General features: G+C 38.8%; 1 protein-coding gene across 12 annotated transcripts in view; it reads left to right on the top strand.

Annotated features, from left to right (window-relative positions):
- The window catches only part of CDC42BPB (CDC42 binding protein kinase beta), a 117066-nt gene that overhangs the window by 59395 nt on the left and 44173 nt on the right, over nucleotides 1-13498 (top strand). For all 12 annotated transcript variants that reach the window (XR_010600766.1, XR_006176362.2, XR_006176361.2 and 9 more), the window contains exons 6-11: nucleotides 2860-2953; nucleotides 5020-5220; nucleotides 7892-8140; nucleotides 9108-9187; nucleotides 11934-12082; nucleotides 12162-12242. Coding sequence is in view for 8 of the 12 variants with exons in the window: in XM_065593652.1 (XP_065449724.1) it covers nucleotides 2860-2953; nucleotides 5020-5220; nucleotides 7892-8140; nucleotides 9108-9187; nucleotides 11934-12082; nucleotides 12162-12242 (854 nt within the window). In the remaining 4 variants the exon portion in view is untranslated. The remainder of the gene's footprint in view (nucleotides 1-2859; nucleotides 2954-5019; nucleotides 5221-7891; nucleotides 8141-9107; nucleotides 9188-11933; nucleotides 12083-12161; nucleotides 12243-13498) is intronic.

Genomic DNA, 13498 nt, shown 5'->3' with positions numbered 1-13498 from the left:
TTGAAAAATAGATTGCTTCTCCAGTTAGGCACGCTAAGGCTCACATGCCTGCTCAGGCACCAACTGGATTATACAGAGCATGTGCAGAGAGACAGGCTAACTATCTGAAAAACTACTTGCACATCGCAGGCTCTGGGTGGCTCTGAGAGTGTTGGTCATCGAATCCAAGAACACCCAGGGCATTGAGAGTTCAAATCCAACCCTGGGCAGAAATTTGAATTAAATAAATAAGCATATAACTCCAATCTGCCTCCTATGAAAGGGGGATTTTTATTTTGGGGAAGTGTCATCTGAGTACAGCAGAATATTCAGAAGGAGCTGAAACTGTTTTGAAAAGAAAATGACAAGCAAATGCTTACTAGGAAGGGATGGTGAATAGGGGTGTAAGAGTAGGTGAGGATAGTGGCAGAGGGGATGGGGGATCAGGGGATGCTCAGGGGAGGGGTTTATGGGAAGGTGAGAGACACAGGGAAGAGGAACTGGGGGAGAATAGGGCTGGGATTCCTGTCAGCCCCACATTCCCCTTGTGTGTGTGTGCCACGGTCTGGGGGCCCCAACCTATCTGCAGGGTTGGGTGACCCCTCCTTCCCTGCCCCCCTCATGTGAGCCAGGTTCTGGAGGGGTGTCTGAGCCCCACTCCCTAATCCCCTCCTGTCCCTCCTCCTTTGTGTGCTAGGATCTGGGGGCCCCTGCCCATCAATTGGGGGTCTAACCTGCCTCCCTAACTCCACTTCCAGATCCTGGCTCACGGGAAGTCTTGCCCCTCTGGGTGGGGGGAGCTTAGGACACATGGGTGAGGAGCTAAGAAGAGGTATGTTTGACACATCAGAAAATCTCCAGCACTGGGGCGGGGGGACAGGAACTGACAGAAATGAGATACATTTCTCAGAGCTGTTGTTTCAGGCTGGGGAGTGGGATGAATGGGTGGCTGGGGAGGGAAAAGGTGTTGGGGGGTTCAGGTAAGAGGAAGGACGTAGGGATTGGGGGAATGGGAGGAGAGAAGACAAGAGGGGTTGGAGAATGAGAGGTAGCAGAGGAGGTTGGGGGTCTAGGGGTGTGGAGCCTGACAGTCCTGAATTCTCCCTTTCTGTGTGTGCGTGCCTGGGATCTGGAGAAACCCTACCCCTCTGCAGGGGTCTGAATTCTCCCAGGCTGCTGTGTGTTCTAGGGTCCGAGGGACTCTGCTTCTTTGGGCGGTCTGAGCCCCTCTCCCTGTCCCTCCATATGAGCTAGGGTGAGGGGAATTAAGGTATCTCAAATTTAAACATGAAATCCACAAAATGAATAGTTACGCTATACGTCACCAATGGGGGGTGGAGCTGGCCAGAGTGAATAGAGGGTACAGGACTTTATTTGGAGGATTGGGTGGACCTGGGGCATAGCTGAGGTAGCTGGGATGAATTTACAGCAGTAAAGCATTTTGTTTAGCGATGATGTGCAGTTTTCTTTAAATACATATCCCAATACAGAAAGGTGTTTGGGTTTTTTTTAAGAAAATTGTGCCTCGTTATTTAAAGTTAAATTTAATTTTTATAGCCCAACTCACATACCCAGCTATATTCTATGGAGGGATGATGTTCCATGATGTACTAGCAGAGTGCACGTTGGGATATATCGCTGAATTGATGAGGATGAAACTGACCTAAAATGCACCGCCTTCCTCCCTTTCTTAACTTGTACATCTGTTGGATGTTCTTTATACTGCTAAATTGAACAAATCATTTAAAAACTGTTCAATTTTGTTTTTCCCCTTGCATGCTGGCTTGTTGCCCTTTTGAGATTCTTTGAGAGAACTTATAAGGAAATATCAGTAGAGAATGTCTGCCTGCCTTAACCACTAAGTTTCAGCACTATCTTCTGTTTCCTCAGTGCTACAGCCATTTTATTTGCCAATACTTTTAAGTGGATGTGAAGATGAGTGTGTACAAAATGGTGAAGGAAAACATGATTTAATTTTGAGACTAAATGAAATTAAATTTACATTATGCCCATTCATTAACATTTTTGACCACATTAGCAATGTAAGAAAGAATATCAGGTTATGAGCTAGAGCAAAAGTGAACTTGTAGTTCATTTCATTTAGTAACATCAGCATATTATACACAACTATACAGCTGTTACCTAGCCAATTGTGGTATTGTGTAGTTTAGGAGACTTGTTATTGGTAATTAGCTGTCTCTCGATACTCTTATTGTTAATACATTTCTTAAACTTGTTTATAGCCCCTTTGCTCATGTAGGCGTGTAAAGCACTTCTGATGCTATATACATGCAGGAATCACTTTACAACCTCCTAAAACACACCTTACGTCCGGGCTGTAACAGTCCAGCTGTTTTAACAGAGCACAGCTGTACAAGATAAGCCTAGGCCAGGAAGTGAAATATGGTCTTGAATTGAAATAACAGAGGGTTAAGGAAGACCGAAAAACTGTAACCAGATTAGAATTTGTCAGGATACTTGGCAAATACAAAAGATTCTACTTCCCCTGCACAATACTATGCTGAGACATTGGTACTCTTCAAGACAGTATGTGAATCACCTCTTCAGACTGACTTTCTGCATCACTTGGTTTTATCATTCTCCTGTTCAAATACTGACCATTGCAGGTTTGACAGAATCAAAGGCCTGGGTGGTACAGCTCCAGGCATAGTATTAAGTTTCTCTGAACTTACTACATACCCTGCACTTAACTGATAACCAAACATAAACTGAACACCATCAGTGTAGTAAAGAATTTTTCTTTCTAACTTCTACATTCATTTATATTGGCGTTTTCTCAGCAGAGCCAATACTTCAGTGAGAACGTTGGCTTCATGTTTGTACTGTATTGACATCACTTTATTTCCTTTAATACAACAGGGATATAAAGCCTGATAACGTTCTTTTGGACATGAATGGCCATATACGTCTGGCAGACTTTGGATCATGCTTGAAGATGAGTGAAGATGGCACTGTATGTATAAAGTCAAATTTTAGTCAAGGTCTTTGTAGTAGGTGCCTGATCTTTAAAAGCCTAAGGGCACATCTGCATTGCAGCTGGGGATGTGAATGGCAACTTGTGTAGAAGTCACCGTGCTAGCTGTACTCTCTAGCTAGCTTGCTAAAAATGGAAGTGAGGATGCTCTGCTGCAGGCTTCAGCACCAGCTACACAGCCCATCTGACACTCCTGCACTGCTTTTCCCAGGTACGTACTCACTTGTGCAGCTGGTGCAGAAGTCGTAGTGTCCTCACTTCTATTCTTCTTGAGCTAACTAGACTAGCACAGATACTTCTACATGAGCTGCCATTCACATCCCTGGCTGCAATGTAGATCTACCTTAGGAAGACTTTCAGCATTCCAAGGGAGGGGGAAAGAGGTCAAATCAAAATATGTACATTTTTACATACATTTTATAGAGACTACATGAAAGTGTATATATGCATTAGTTATACCAATCTGCTCGTCAACCATTCCATTGCTAGCTGTTGAATTTCTTGTTGGTGTTATGGAATATCTAAAGATTAAGTGTTGCTAATGATTATTAATTGGTTATATGAATTAGAGCCACAGGTTACAACCTTCAGGGCACCTTGAAATCATGGAAAAAAACTAATCAGAAACCAAGGCAACCAAACTAGGGGGGAGAGGGAGGAGGGAATTCATCAGGAGCCCACAGCTCTTAAATTAAAAAGGTTCAGAGCCCCCCTTGCTGTGAGCTGGTTTGTCTTATGTGTAAAGGTTGAAACAAACTTGTAACAGCAGGTGAATTGAGGCAGCCTATATTAATCGGGCTATGTCCCACCCAAGAGTTGAGTTGTACAGTTGCTCACAATGTCTACAGCTCAGAACAGATAACATCTCTTGGCCTCATTCAGAAATCTTTATAGACTTGGCATAAAATCCTTGGGCATTAAATCAGACTTCAGATGTCTCCCAGCTCTCTTCCAGTCTGCACCCAAGCTGTTTCAACTCCTGGGAATCACTGTGAAAGTGCCTCTGGACAAAAGAAGGAACTGGGGTATGCTAGCTGGCCATCTGGTACACTGCAAATTTGATACAAATATCTCAGCTAATGCCCCATCTCTGTTTTGTGCAATGCTGGTGGCATGATGAGTACCCAGTGGAACCAGTCGTGGCAAAATAATGCTTGTAGCATCATCCACTGTCACTGAAACATTCCAGAGCCTGGTAACGTTCCACAACCCTAAAGCATCTGTCTTAGCGTTATCCAAAATAATATGCAGAAGGGGTTTGAATGAGCCATGCCAACTTGGCTGCAAGATATGTCAATGGAATTTGCCAAAGGAGCATAAAACTAAATATCTTCCACCATCTCCAAAACTTGCTTTTTATGTGGATCTATTGAAACTTAGTAGCTCATTTCCGTATCCCATCCAATTCACCTATCCTGTAATCTACCACGTTAAGCCATTTTCCATTCACCCCAACATATGACACAAAAAACCAAGCTCTAGACTCAGTGGGCACTCCCTCCAGTACCTCAAAATCAAATCACAAAAATGAGCATAGAAAACAGAGTGGGAGCTCGGTAGCCCCCTGCTCTCCCTGCTTCCTTCCCCAACCTTTGACAGACATTTACATCCTTAAACATGCACATACGCTGAGGCAAAACATTTTCTCTTCATGTCTTAATGGTGTTTACATCAGTCTTCTCTTTCCCTTCCCTTTTTCACCCCATCAGGTTTGGTGGTTCTGAGTTTCCTACTGCACAGAGTATACATTTCACCATTAGAGCACTGGGAAATCAGAATTTGCCTTTGATTAATTTTATGTTTTGCCAAAAATTTATTAAATGAAGTTGCAGCTGAGTCCACTTGAACGTAGCCTCTTTTTGTTTTGAATTTTCTGTACATATTCATTAGTTCATTTTAGTGTTTATGATTGATAATTCTTTTCCCTTTTCTAAAAACAAGCATTTCCTAATGTCTTCATCTGCCAAAAATACTAAGATATGATTAAGAATGCTGTCTTGAGGAAGCCTGGAAGCCTTCCAGAATGACGCTTGTTTATTTTTAAGGTACAATCTTCAGTGGCAGTGGGTACGCCTGACTACATCTCTCCTGAGATACTGCAAGCAATGGAAGATGGGATGGGAAAATATGGACCTGAATGTGACTGGTGGTCTCTGGGTGTCTGTATGTACGAAATGCTGTATGGTGAAACACCCTTTTATGCAGAATCATTAGTGGAAACCTATGGCAAGATTATGAATCATGAAGTAAGGAATATCATCAAACCACACATTTATTAAAATATTTATGCAGAAGTTGACAGCCTTTAAAGAAAACATGATTTTTGTGTGACAATAATTCTGTAGTTATAATTCCTTGATATGTCTACTCGTATTAATGTAGTTTTGTAGGCTTATCAGCTTGAGTTAAGGAAACTGTTAGCTTTCATGAGTTTGCAAAAATGGAAAAATCATCAGCTACTGTTGTAATTTGAAGAGGGCCTCCAAATTATTATTTCTATTTTTAAACACTTGTTAATCTTTGCAAAATAAAAACTGAGAACTAAACCAGCCCCCATGTTTATGGGGGCCCACTATAAAATGTTTACTCTGGAGGCTGCAGTAGCAGTTAAGTAATACATTGTTTACACAGCTGGCACATTTTTCTGTTACACTGATAATCAGTACAAATAAGGAAATAAGAAAATTAAACAGCCTAAGCTACCAGAGATTCATTTTTTTTGCCCACTGTTAGCTGCAAAACTGGTAGGGAAATTTTTGTTTGTAAGCTTTTGAGTGTGTTTTAAACAGCTCATGGTTGATCCTTTTGAGAAAAGTTATGCAGAGGGTGATGCCTCTTGGGTGCCTCCATAATAGGAAATTTGTTGCTGATTTTGCAGCATACGTACAGCTGCAATTGTTACTAATGGGACTTCCTCAGAAGAGTTAAATGATATAAGGACACTCGTGCCCTGCCTATACTAGTGCTCATAGTATTGGTAGTGCTGATGCAAAACAGCTAGCAGTTTTCCTAGTGCTGATGCAGCCAATGTGTTATTTCATTCTGTTTTTAAAATGTTGTTAAGTTGAGTTTATGTATATTCAGGCATGCCCTATCTTAACTAGTTTTGGAAAGTTGTCTGATTTGCTAGTTTTGTGATATTTTTGTGGTATTTATACCTCTAAATGTTTCTGTAGTTTCTATGGTCTTGCTGTCTTAATAATTCAGTCTGTCTTCGGTTTTGTTCATAGATGTGATCATACTGAAAATTTCCATTTAAAAATTTAAACTTGAAATTCTATTAGGTTTAAGTCTTGCTATCTCAGAACACTTTGCGAATGTTAGTGATTTAACAATCCCACTTTATTTATTTATTTATTTATTTATTAATTTCCGCGTTGTTACCCACAGAAACTGAAGGGGAAACTAACAGACTGGACAGGGTAAACTGTGAAACCTTACTGTTCATAGACAGGTTTCAGAGTGGTAGCCATGCTAGTCTGTATCAGCAAAAACAATGAGGAGTACTTGTGGCACCTTAGAGACGTAACAAATTTATTTGGGCATAAGCTTTTGTGGGCTAAAAGTGGGTTTTAACCCACGAAAGCTTATGCCCAAATACATTTGTTAGTCTGTAAGGTGCCACAAATACTCCTCATTGTTTTTGTTCATAGACTGTGTCAAATATATAAAGTAAATGAACTAAAAATAGAAAAACATTTTCACATCTTTTATTTATAGTAATTTCAAATGTGAATTTGTAAGTAATAGGTACATTTTAGGTGCGATTTTTAAATCGACTTTAACTTTATATTTGACAGATTAAAATATGCTGTCATAAATAATGTATAATGCAAATTATTACATAAAGTCAAATGCTATTAGTACAGATGCCAAAAATACTGAAATCACATTTTTTCCTTACATGTGTACTACTGATTGACACAGCCTACTATTACATTAATTTTTTATGAATGAATCTGATCTGAAAATAGGATTGATTTTTTTCAATAAATAAATACAAATAAAATGCACAAGTACAAAATGGGGAATAACTGGGTAGGTGATAGTACTGCTAAAAAGGATCTGGGGGGTTATAGCAGATCACAAATTGACTATAAGCCAACAATGTAACGCAATTGCAAAAAAACGGCTGCTATTGTTCCAGAGTGTATGAACAAGTGTGTCATACATAAGACACAGGAGGTAATTGTCCCACTCTTCTGGGGAGGGCTCAGCTGGTGTACTATGTTCAGTTTTGGACACCACACTTTAAGAAATATGTGGACAAATTATCAAAGTAGAGCAATAAAAATGATAAAAGGTTTAGCAAGTCTGACCTGTGAGGAAAGGTTAAAAAAACTGAGCATGTTTAGTCTTGAGAAAAGACGACTGAGGAGGGACCTGATAGGTCTTCAAATATGTTAAGGGCTGTTATAAAGAGCACAGTAATTGATTGATCTCCATGTCCGCTGAAGGTAGGACAAGAAGTAATTGTCTTAATGTACAGCAAGGGAGATTTAGGTTACATATTAGGAGAAACTTTCTAACTATAAGGATAGTTAAGCACTGGAATAGGTTTCCAAGAGAGGTTGTGGAATCCCCTTCATTGGGGATTTTTAAGAACAGGTTAGACAAATACCTGGTGGGGATGTTCTAGGTATACTTGGTCCTGCCTCAGTGCAGGGGGCTGGATTTGATGGTCTTGAGGTCCCTTCCAGTCCTACATTTCTTTGATTCTGTGGTTCATCATGCTGAAGACTTCTATTGCTCATAATAGACTTGAAAATGGTAGCTATAACTATTAGTTTCCAGTGTCATTTCTATAGTCTAGAACTTAACTTCTTTACCAAAATAGCTTGTAAAAATTGTATTTTTCCTTTTTACAGGAATTTTCCAGTATAAAATTCTCAAATGAGGTTTATTTTGTTTTTCTAGGAACGATTTCAGTTTCCATCCCATGTGACAGATGTATCTGAAGAAGCAAAAGACCTTATTCAGCGACTTATCTGTAGTAGGGAACGTCGACTAGGACAGAATGGAATAGAGGATTTCAAGTCACATGCATTTTTTAAAGGACTTAATTGGGATAATATTCGAAACCTAGAAGCACCTTATATTCCAGATGTTAGCAGTCCTTCTGACACATCGAACTTTGATGTAGATGATGATGTATTGAGGAATCCTGTGAGTCTTTCATTTAAACATTAAATTATGGCCTTTCTGTGTGTATAGTAACAGTAAAAACTACTAGTTCAGAAGTGAGCAACTTGTTTCTACTTTGTTCTAATAAAAATGTCTAAAGCATAACCATTGATAAACTATGCTAATGCAACAAAGTTAAGCTTTTAAACCCACAAAAGCCCTGAAATTGAGTTACATTTCTCCTGCAACTTTAAGTCCACCCACTTGTGCATATGCATTGCAATGTTATTATATAAAACTGAGTAAGATGACCCGCTGCTCATCAGAGCCACACCTAAGGCTCTGAGTTGATGATCACAAGTATCCAGTTCACATGAGATTGTTGCACTCATCCCTGCCTCTTGAGCCAGCTTTGGATTGCAGTTAACAAGATTTCTGCTTTTTGAATACTCGAGAATAGAATTTTTTTCCCATTTCAGTCTCCTAATAGCTTACAAGAATGAAGAGCAGAGGGAGAGTATGCCATGTGCACATGAGCTTGTCTCATGCAAGTATGCAGTCATAACGCACAGGACCGCTGGGTTTGATTTTGATGCATTGTCCAGCACAAGAGCTAGAATATTAACAGCATTCATTTTGGTGACCAAACGCTATTCACTTTAATGTCTTTTAAAAGCAAAACCAAAACTTATTATGAATGTATTGCATTTTGGATTTGTCATACAGAATTGTCCTCTAAATGGAGTGTGGATAAGAAGAGAATTTTCAATGTGTATGATGAATTTGGGATAAGGGATGTTGGAACAGTGAGAGATTGTTGTACTCAGCGAATAACTACATATTGTGCACTGATACAATCCTAAGAAAAGTTCACTTCTGATACCACACTCTGATTCTAAGGCTAGGAGGGACCATTATGATCATCTAGTCTGACCTCCTGAGCATTAAGGCACAAAGAAGCACTTAAGCTTTTTAAACTTTGGTTTTCACTCATGTTCTTTTTATGCAGGAAATCGTGCCACCAGGTTCTCATACTGGCTTTTCTGGATTACATTTACCTTTTGTTGGGTTTACATATACAACTGACAGGTAGGCAAAAGAAACAGTTACTTGTTACGTGTATTGCTCAAATAGGGCTAATCCTAGAAGGTTTACCTTCACAAGCACACTGAAGAATGTGTGTAGATAAAAATTTTTTTTACTGTATATGAACATTTTTGCTTTGCCTGTACAAGAATTAAAGGTGTTTTTTATTTATACTTAATCTTTCTTCATGTATTTGAAATAGAGCTTACAATGCTTGAGGCTCTTTCATTTTGTGGTATTTGTATGGTTGCTGTGGTTATAGATGTTGGAATAGTGTTTACCTGCTGCAGCAGTAACTCTGGGAGCAATAGAATATAAACATTGCTTTCTGAGGGACCAAAAGAAACACTGGTATTTTGGATTTTTTACTGTATCATCACAGTTGTTACAGTTGATATAATCACTATTGAAGTTCTTTCAGAAGTTCCTCTTTGGGATATAACTTCCCCTACATTTGAGACAGTGGATTAAATTTTGTTGTTTCGTAAAATCCATATTAGTTTTCAGCTAGACCCAGAAAACATATTTTTCAGGATTGTTTTTGGCTTGTGATAGCTCTTTTAAAAATGTTTAATTTCAAAGAGAAGCTGTAGCAATATCAAAATTGCAGTGCACCTGATTTTTATTAGTGGAATCAAAGCAGCAATTTTTGATGTGCAGAAAGAATCCAAATCCTGCCAACATCTATTTTGAAACAAACAAGACTTCATAGACAAAATAGGTGCACAGACTGTTGCAGCACAAAATGACATGAAGACACAGTACAACTCATTAGACAGTTGTCAGAAAAACAAATACCAATCAATGGGATCAAGACAATGAGGGCAACTTAACAAAACAAAATCAGAACAATTAAATATATGGAGGCAGTATGTTAGTCAACTTCTGAATGGTGAAACAGTGGCCAATCCTCCAGATATAGAGAAAGGAGAAGATCTGGATGTCAACCTACGACCTATCACCAGAGTAAAAGTAGAAAGGGCAGTCAGTCAATTAAAAAGTGGAAAGGCACCAGGTCCGGATAACATTAATGGAGGTTCTTAAGGCAGACTTGAAGAACACACTAGACATTTTGGTAGGCCTCTTAGAAAAAGTACTAATTGAGTGGGAAGAGAGTCATATGGTGAAGCTGCCAAAGAAAAGAGGTCTTATTGTAAAAAATGGAGGAGTATTCGATTGATGTCTATCCCAAGTAACTTATTATAGACAAATGTAGAAAGTAAATATAAGTGGTAGTTCCAGGTTACAAAAAGAACAGACAGGAGAAATCCTCTATAGATCAAATAGTAATCCTACATATCATCAGACCTGTTGATTGAATGGCAGTCACCATTTTATATTAATTTTTTTTAGATTTCCAAACAGCCTTTGATATAGTAGATAAAACAGTTTAATGGAAGTTGTTGCACCACTATAGAATCCCTCCGAAATTTGTGAACATCATTCAACGTTTCTATGGAAGTATGACGTGCCAAATAATACATAATAGTGAAGTGACTTAGCCATTCCTGGTCACTACAAGCATCATTACTGGGTAACAAGAGATCACAGAGCAACCAAGAGATGTATAGTAGTCTTTCACTCAAAAGTTATGAGGACCTTGACTTTGCAGATAACATCAACTCACTATCCCATATGCATAGAGATATGCAAGCCAAAACAAATGATCTCCAGGCATATGCAGAATTAGTAGGGTTGAAAATCAACGTTGAGAAAACTAAAACTATGGGACTCAACACACAAGAAATGCCAATAACACTGTCTGGTATAGACATAGAAGAGATCTGATACTTCATGTGTCTTGGCAGCATTGTAAGTACTGCGGGTGGAACAGACCAAGACATTAAAGCTAGAATAGCAAAAGCCAGATAACATACCTTTGTAACTTTGAAGCTGATCTGGAGAAACAGAAATCTTGCCCTCCAAACTAAACTTTGAATATTTAAAGCCATTGTAAAGCTAGTCTTACTGTATGAAACTTGGAGACTTAAAACCTTTCTATCCTCCAAAGTTTTCATAAACAGCTGCCTTAGACAAAATCCCAATATCAGATGGCCAGAGGGAAAAAAAAATCACAAATGAACTCTGGAGGAGGATGAAACAGAAGCCGATAGGACAGGAAATTACAGAACGAAAATGGAGATGGCTAGTACATATATGTAAGAATGACCTGCATAACCTCATAAGACAAGCATTGGACTTGAATGCCGAGAACAAGAGGTGACAAGGTAAACCAAGGATAGCATGGAAATGCATAATAGAAGCAGAATTAAAAACCATCAAAGTGGCGTAGGAAGAAGCTGACTGCAGCAGGAGACTGGCAAAGATGGAAGCAATGGTGAAGGCACTGTTTTTCTGCATGGAATAGAAAAGCATGAGAGAAATTGCAAAATCTTGGCAGAAGTATATACAGTAACACTACATTAAGTGTTGTGCTCAGAAATGTAGGTGCAACTGTTGTTGAATTCCAGCATGAAACGAACATTTTGAAGAATGGAGTTGACCTCAATTCTGCCAAAGGTTTTGTGCCATGCTGAAGAATGTGCTATGTACTTAGAGCTCTGAATTGTGGATATATCCGGAAGAGAGCCTGCTCCAGTTCAGTGTAGTGTTGGAATGCAAATATAAAATAGGATAAGATGAATTCATCTTTGTATAAAGAATGATACTATTGTTTATCTGCTTTTTATTGTAAATATTGTTGTAAGATATTCAGTGATGTATTTTCTAACTCATGTTTTGGTTGCAGCTTATTTTCTGATAGAGGCTCTTTAAGGAGTGTAATGCAGTCCGGTGCTGTAACCAGAGATATGGAGGACAGCTTGCAAATAGAAGCTTATGAAAGGAGAATACGAAAACTGGAGGAAGAAAAACTGGATTTGTACAGAAAATTGCAAAGTTAGTTGGGTACATTTACTAGGATTTGCAATTCAGGTGATGAAAAGTTTGACTGACATTTTTTCTTATTCAACTTAAGAATCTCCTGTGCCGGATCCAGCTCATGATGAAATCAAGAAGCTAACTGAAGAAATTGAACGTTTGAACAACAAAATAGCAGGTAAGTGTCTGGCATGACTGGCAGATATTCTGTCTGGTATGCTTCAAGTAATAACTTAATTCTAATATTAATATCTCAGTAGCAATAATGCTTGGCTTTATCAATTCAGTACAAATAGTTATGGATGAATGCTAATAAAAGGAAAGGATACTTACTGGAATGCTTATATTAAGCAGCATTTCTGTATTTACAAATAAACTCTTATCTTTTTTCCCTCAACGTCCGTCCTGAGCCCGATAGCACATATTCCACTAGGAGCCAAGAGAAGGAGGAGTTGGTTAATAGGTTCAGTTTGATATGTTCTGAATGTGATCTTTCTTGTACTTTTAATCTTGCTTTTTTCTCATGGAAAGAAGGGGCATTTTTCTGGTCTTAGGTACATTTAAGGGAAGCATTAAAAAGAAATTGTATGGTTGTTTTGAAGCCCACTCAATACATCTTCATCTAGCAGTGTCTAAGACTGACAAGTTGAAAAAGGCAATTACTCAAGTCTTACCTGAGAGAGAGAGACAACTGTTGCATCCAAATCAATTATTTGAAACTATGCTGTTTGACCACCCTATATTGTTCATCCATGTAAACATCTCCCAGAAAACATGAGATCAGTTTTAAAAGACTTTTTAAAAAGGGAATGAGAGCTACTTTTCAATTAGTGCTAGCTAAACTTTCAGACTTTTAATCTTAATGAAGCTTTACTAAAGAGAGACTCTTAGTTGCTATTACTATAAAGAAAGGAAGAGCAGAGATGTACGTTTGTTTAAGCAATCACTCTCAAATTTCCACAGCCCTCAATCTGTCATCTTCCACTTCATAAAAGCCTCCTCTCTGCCTTCCTTCCAGATTTCTTAGCTCAAATCAAATTTTTTCCTCTTCAGAGATCCTCCTCACTGAAGATGTGAACATCCATGTTGATGTAGCATGCAATTTCCTGGCCTCCAATTTCTGTCGTCATCTTGACTCATTGGCTTCACCCCACACTCATTCATGGGAAAGTCCTTATCCTAGCCATGACTAATCTTCCATTCTTCCTACAACATTTATTACTTCAGTATCAATAGTCATTTCCTTAACAGTCTTTCTCTTATTTAGCCATCCTAAAATCTGACCTCATTTGAGTACAGCGTCCTGCTTAAAAACCCATTCCTGTATTTTGCAAGATAGCATTAATTGACCCCCCAAAAACGACTGTTCAAACTTTTTCATCTGGAGAAATGTTGGTCTCCATGACACCAGGGCTCTTGGTAGAGACAGAAGAG

The sequence above is a fragment of the Chrysemys picta genome, chromosome 4 (genome assembly GCF_011386835.1).
Source record: "Chrysemys picta bellii isolate R12L10 chromosome 4, ASM1138683v2, whole genome shotgun sequence".
NCBI lineage: Eukaryota > Metazoa > Chordata > Testudines > Emydidae > Chrysemys > Chrysemys picta.
Note: the sequence above shows the minus strand (reverse complement) of the source record. Positions and strands in the feature narration are given on the sequence as shown.